This window comes from Phocoena phocoena, chromosome 4 (genome assembly GCF_963924675.1).
Source record: "Phocoena phocoena chromosome 4, mPhoPho1.1, whole genome shotgun sequence".
NCBI lineage: Eukaryota > Metazoa > Chordata > Mammalia > Artiodactyla > Phocoenidae > Phocoena > Phocoena phocoena.
Window position 1 is genome coordinate 21,718,182 of NC_089222.1, and position 5,959 is coordinate 21,724,140.

The following is a 5,959-nucleotide window of genomic DNA, read 5'->3' on the forward strand; positions in this document are numbered from 1 at the left end:
TAGGGTTATTGTGGTAAGAGAGATCCTGCAGGTCCTTTCCTGGGTCAGTCTGCTTTGCCATCCAGAAATGAGCATCGGGCAGTTCTGACCAATATATGTATGAGTGATTTGTGTCAAGACAAGTCTGGGGCTTATGCACCCAACAGAATGCTAAATTCTTCTCTGAATATTTGCTGGTCTTGTCTGAATTTAGAGACATTTTTACAAATAGCTCTTAATTCAGCTCAGGTCCAAGGTTTAAACTCTGAAGTTGTCTGAATACCTGGTGCATGGGGGTGGATCTTCAGAGGCAGCTAGCATTTTGGGTTCTTGGGAGGTTTGTTGGGCAAAGGCGGGGGACCTGGCAAAGGGGAATTAAAAGACGAGTCAGTGGAATTTCAGAAGGAGAGAGAATGTCAGGAGAAGAGGCAGAGGGCGATCTGGGAAAGGCAACTGGAGGACTTAATAGAGAAGTAAGTCTAGTTGTTTTTCAAATTGGTCATTAGCTTTGGCCAGATAATATTTTTTTTTTTTGCGGTATGTGGGCCTCTCACTGCTGTGGCCTCACCTGTTGTGGAGTACAGGCTCCGGACGTGCAGGCTCAGCGGCCATGGCTCACGGGCCCAGCTGCTTTGCGGCATGTAGGATCCTCCCGGACCAGGGCATGAACCCGTGTCCCCTGCATCGGCAGGCGGACTCTCAACCACTGTGCCACCAGGGAAGCCCCAGAGAATGTTTTAATGAAGCAGCCTTTGATTCAGAGTTTTGTTTGGAAGCCTCCTTATACCAAATCAAAATATGCTGCCCATTGAAACTGAGAAATCTTCTCCCCTTCTTATCGAAGGAGCCTCTCAAATGCACAATTTTGTTCAAGCCAAATCCTCCTTAGTGAAGCTATGAGGAGTTGAATGAGATGACATGTAAGAAGCAGGCATCTTTCCTGGAAGAGTAGAAGCTCTACATTTAAACTACCCCATAAGAGCTGGCAATGGTGGGTAAATGAGGTGCTTGTACATCTCATGACTTAGGCCCCAACATGACTTCTCTGAATGCAGACTCCAGAGCCTCCACCCCCTGACACCAAAGAGAACACTCTTTCTGGATTAAAGCCAAACTATCAGGGCAAAAGAAAATCAGGAGAAGAAAAGCTCATTTGGTTTTATTGAATACCCACTGCAAAGTGTGTGCAAATGGATGCCAGTCTGATGAGAACGGAGTTCTGCCATTTGCAACAACGTGGATGGACCTAGAGTGTATTCTGCCTAATGAAATCAGTCAGACAGAGAAAGACATATACTCTATGCCATCACTCATATGTGGAAGCTAAAAACTAAAACAAACAAATGCATAGAATACAACAGAAACAGACTCACATATAATGAGAACAAAGTAGTGGTTGTCACCAGACAGAGGGGAGAGAGGAGCAAGATAGGGTAGAGGACTGAGAGATTAAAACTACTGTGTATACAGTAAGTAAGGAACAAGGACATATTGTACAGCAGAGGAAAATATACCCATTTTTTGTAATAACATTAACTGGAATATAATCTATAAAAATATTGAATTATTTTGTTGTGCGCCAAAAACTAATATTGTAAATCAACTATACTTCAAAAAAACACAAAAGAAAAAGAAAGGGATGACCCTATTGACTATACCAGTCAACCTGGATATATTACTTGAAGTAATATCCAATAAAAAAGATTAAGGAGGGACTTCCCTGGTGGTGCAATGGTTAAGAATCCGTCTGCCAATGCAGGGGACACGGGTTCGAGCCCTGGCCTGGGAAGATCCCACAAGCCACGGAGCAACTAAGCCCGTGCACCACAACTACTGAGCCTGTGCTCTGGAGCCCGCGAGCCACAACTACTGAAGCCTGCGTGCCACAACTACTGAAGCCCACACGCCAAGAGCCCATGCTCCCCAACAAGAGAAGCCACCGCAATGAGAAGCCCGCGCACCACAATGAAGAGCAGTCCCCGCTCTTCACAACTAGAGAAAGCCCGCACACAGCAACGAAGACCCAACGCAGCCAAAAATAAATAAATAAATTTATTTTTTAAAAAGATTAAGGAAAAATAAGATGTAAGAGGCTTGTGCAAAAAAAAAAGAGACATACTCTCATTATTTCGAGAGATCTTTATCAGTCAAGCAAGAGAATCTACAGAGAAGTGGTTACAGAAATTAAGTAATTTTGCTGGATATCAGACCAATATAAGAGCAAATTATTTCTATATGCTAGTAGTAATGTACAAAACCTATTTGGGATCTTAGAGGTATAAAACACAGAATCTTTAGAATTACAAACTTTTCCAGGACAAGAGAAATACATTAAAAGCATATAAGAAGAATGGAAAACAGTTGGGTCTTTTGGGAAAATATCACCCCAAACCCAGCAATAAAGTCAAACCATTTGCCAACCTGCTCATTCAAAAAGAGGAGGGCACCTGATCATTGTTCCCCATCCTGTGTTCTGTATCCAACAAAGATCTGTCCACATACAACTACTGGCTAGATTCCCCCAAAGGGGCTCGAGCTGCCATCCAGAAACGGTCAAACTGGGTAGAGGGTTGTTGTAAACTAGTATGGACACTAGGTCCAAAACCCTGTAAACAAAACAAATTTAGCAATTACTCTATTAAGGGGGTTGGGGGGAACAGGGGTATGGGCAGTGGTAGGGTGCCCGGAAAAGGAGGGCTTTTTAGAGAAAAGTGCTGGCGCTTAGGTTTGAAGTGAATGGGAGGGGGGTAGAGCTGCTTAAGGGTGCCCTCCCTAGAGAAAATCTAAGGAGCAGTCTGGCTGTCGGAAAGCAGACTGTATTTCAAGCGGCTTTTCTTTGCCCGGGTGAGCTTCCTTTCAGGTGTTTTAGTCAGTCACTGATCAGAATTCTGCAGTGCAGCCTGCATCCATAAAGCATCTGTTCATATGATTCTTACAGTGTGTGCAAGGTACACACAGCCAGTATCAGAAGACTCTCTCCTGGTCCCCGTTGAGTTGGCCAGGAATTGTGGGAGGCAGTTGATTAAGGGAACAGGCATTTCCGGATCTTGCGTGGAGGACCATGAGGGCGCTGGGGACGCTGGTGAGGACCTGGACTTGGAGAGGGAGGTAGAGTTTGGAGTGGTGAGTCAGGGAAGGGCTCTGGAAGGTGCAAGTCCAGGATGTCGTCGTGGTGAGGAGCGCGTCTCTCTGGACTAGTGTTGGGGGCCCGAGGGGACGTCTCTGAGGCTTGGCCCAACAGGTGGAAGCCAGACATACATCCAGCCGAGGGGCGGAGCCCAGCGACTGAGACTGCAGCAGCATCTGTCCCAGCCGGCAGGAAGTCGGCGTCAGCATCCGCGTCCTCCTCGTTGACCTCTTCTTGGCAGGAGATCTCTGGGACAGCTGCGCACAAGAATCCCGGCTCCGGGGCCATGTACTCCCCGGGAGGGCTCCGGAAAGCGCCCCGTCCCAGGCCCTGTCCCCACGGGCCTGGGGACAGGGCCTGTCACACCCGAGCCCAGGAGGGCCTCAGGGACCAGCATGAGGATGTGATCTCCGAGAGACACTTGCAGCACGGACGTGGGCTCGGGCTCCAGCAGCAGGTCGACGTCGTCCAGGGGCACGTGCAGGGCACAGCCGGCGGGCAGGACCATCACGAAGATGAGGGTGTCCACGGTCGGGGGCCAGGTCAGGTTGTCCAGGCTGGGCGCCGCCCTGGACTTGGACTCGGGGCCCGCGGGCTCCTCCATTCGCCGGCGCTTGGCAGGGCCCGGTCCTCCGGGATGCGGTCCCCACCGGTCCGCAGGGGAGGCGCTGGGGTTGCGGGGCCGGCTGCCCATCTTCTCAATGTGGCCGCGGGCCTGGGGGCCTGGCAGAAGGCGAGGAAGGGCTGGGTCCTGCAGGCAGTGACAGATCGGTTTGACAGGTGAGGCCGAAGCAGGGCGGTGGGGCGCAGGACTGCGGGACGAGGGAGGAGCCTTCGGAGCTCTGGGGGCGCCTCTCGGGATCCCTCAGTCCTGGCTTCTAGGGGAGCTGCTGGGCTCGGCTTTGCTTGTGTGAATCTTCAGGCCCTCACGTGGACTGGTTTGCGCAGGAGTGGGCCGAGGATGTTGGGAGCGACGCCAGCGGAACCTGAGTCGCAAAGCATCCTCACGCTAAGCTCCGCCCCTTCCTAGGCTCCGCCCCTAGAAGTGGAGGCCTCTGTGTTGCCCAGTAGCCCCGGCTGTTGTGGGTAGTTTACTCTAGAGAAATACTTCCATAGGCCTCAAGGGGGCGGAGCAATCGTGCCGCTCTAGGACTAGGCTTCCTGGGTCGAGTTCCTGGCTTTCCTTGCGTTGACCTCAGATATGGAAAATCTGAACCGGAAAACTGATTCAAGTTCAAGTCCCACCAGTGGACGCTGCACCAGGACAGTGAGATGTAGTTCTCTCGTCCCCTGAGACCTCGCCCTGGAAGTGAACTTTCAACTTCTTTTGGTCCAATAGTGAGGTGAATTTTTTTTTAACATCTTTATTGGGGTATAATTGCTTTACAATGGTGTGTTAGTTTCTGCTTTATAACAAAGTGAATCAGTTATACATATACATATGTTCCCATATCTCTTCCCTCTTGCGTCTCCCTCCCTCCCACCCTCCCTATCCCACCCCTCCAGGCGGTCACAAAGCACCGAGCCAATATCCCTGTGCCATGCGGCCACTTCCCACTAGCTATCTACCTTACGTTTGTTATTGTGTATATGTCCGTGCAACTCTCTTGCCCTGTCACAGCTCACCCTTCCCCCTCCCCATATCCTCAAGTCCGTTCTCCAGTGGGTCTGTGTCTTTATTCCTGTCTTACCCCTAGGTTCTTCATGACATTTTTTTTCTTAAATTCCATATATATGTGTTAGTATACGGTATTTGTCTTTTTCTTTCCGACTTACTTCACTCTGTATGACAGACTCTAGGTCTGTCCACGTGAGGTGAATTTTTGGATGACATCCTTAAGCCTCTCCTTGCCTGTGATGTCAATGACTGTCAGATCCCTGAAGGTGGCTGCCAAGAGAAAGTGTGGCTCGACTGCCTAACCAGTGTTAATAGGAGAAAACATCCAGTAATGATTCTGGAATAGGTAATACTTTCATATGGTTTCAGAGGAAGGTGAAACATCTCCCTCCCTGTCCTTTAACCACGTGATTGCTCACTTTGGCCCTTTTTACAAAATAGCTTATATGTTCTCATTTTGAGGGCCACATAGCATTCCTTTGTACTGAATTCCATTTAAATCAGGCTTCTCTCGATGGGTGTTCAAGCTATTGATTTGTGAATTGGCAGACACTGGCCTTCTCTAGCCAATTGGTGTAAAATGCAGATTCTTTGCTGCATCCCAGAACCACTGCTCAGAACGCCTGGAGTCATGGGCGTAGGAATTCTCCTTAAGCACCTCCACAAAGATTCTGTTTTGTGAGGAAGTTTAAGATCACTGCATTTGTTTTCATTCAGCATTTGAGGGGTTCAGGAATAGGGCGGTTTATGGTTGAGGTCACATCCCAGCCTGTTAGTGACAGTCATGAAGGGAACTCAAACTTCCTGGGCCTGCCTTGAGGGGTTTCCCCTACACTCCTGGCCTGCATCCGCTCTCCTGGCTGCACTTCCGGTGTTTCAGCCACGGGCCAAGAAATTCCCCTGCTTAGGTCAGGATGCTGGCTGGGGGAACTTACAGGGGCTGTACACTGGCATAGCGGGCCCTGCCAGGAACCTGAGTTCTCATGCGGTGAATGTGGATGCCACTGGCACCTTCCTCTATGTTCCCGGGTGATGGGAGCCGTTGCTGTGCGCCTGTTGTTTGGACAGAGGGCGGGGTGGGGAGATGTTGGGGAGCTTGCAGGAAACAACTACTTTTGTCCTGGAGAATTCTGTTGGCGAAGCTTGAATATCCCATGGTCGGGGAATGTTCAGTGGGGGCTCCATTCAGGAGAGTGAGTGTGAACATGCTCTGTTTTAGGGGCCAGAAGGAGGAA

General features: G+C 49.8%; 1 protein-coding gene across 1 annotated transcript; it reads right to left on the minus strand.

Moving 5' to 3' along the window:
- Window positions 1-3,001: 3,001 nt before the first annotated feature.
- LOC136121925 (proline-rich protein 23C-like) lies at window positions 3,002-4,108 on the minus strand. The gene is made up of 3 exons (XM_065875793.1): window positions 4,037-4,108; window positions 3,473-3,857; window positions 3,002-3,363 (listed from the first exon to the last, which is right to left on the minus strand). Exons 1-3 carry the CDS (start codon window positions 4,106-4,108, stop codon window positions 3,002-3,004), a joined length of 819 nt encoding a protein of 272 aa, XP_065731865.1.
- Between the last annotated feature and the right edge of the window lie 1,851 nt (window positions 4,109-5,959).

Bases quoted from the DNA above. Each gene is read 5' to 3' on its own strand.
- LOC136121925 (XM_065875793.1), bottom strand. From the start codon at position 4,108: ATGCTTTGCGACTCAGGTTCCGCTGGCGTCGCTCCCAACATCCTCGGC. The intron at 3,858-4,036 runs GTGAGGGCCTGA...CACTGCCTGCAG, and splicing joins TCCTGCGCAAACCAGTCCAC to GACCCAGCCCTTCCTCGCCT. The intron at 3,364-3,472 runs GTGTGACAGGCC...TCTTGTGCGCAG, and splicing joins TGAGGCCCTCCTGGGCTCGG to CTGTCCCAGAGATCTCCTGC.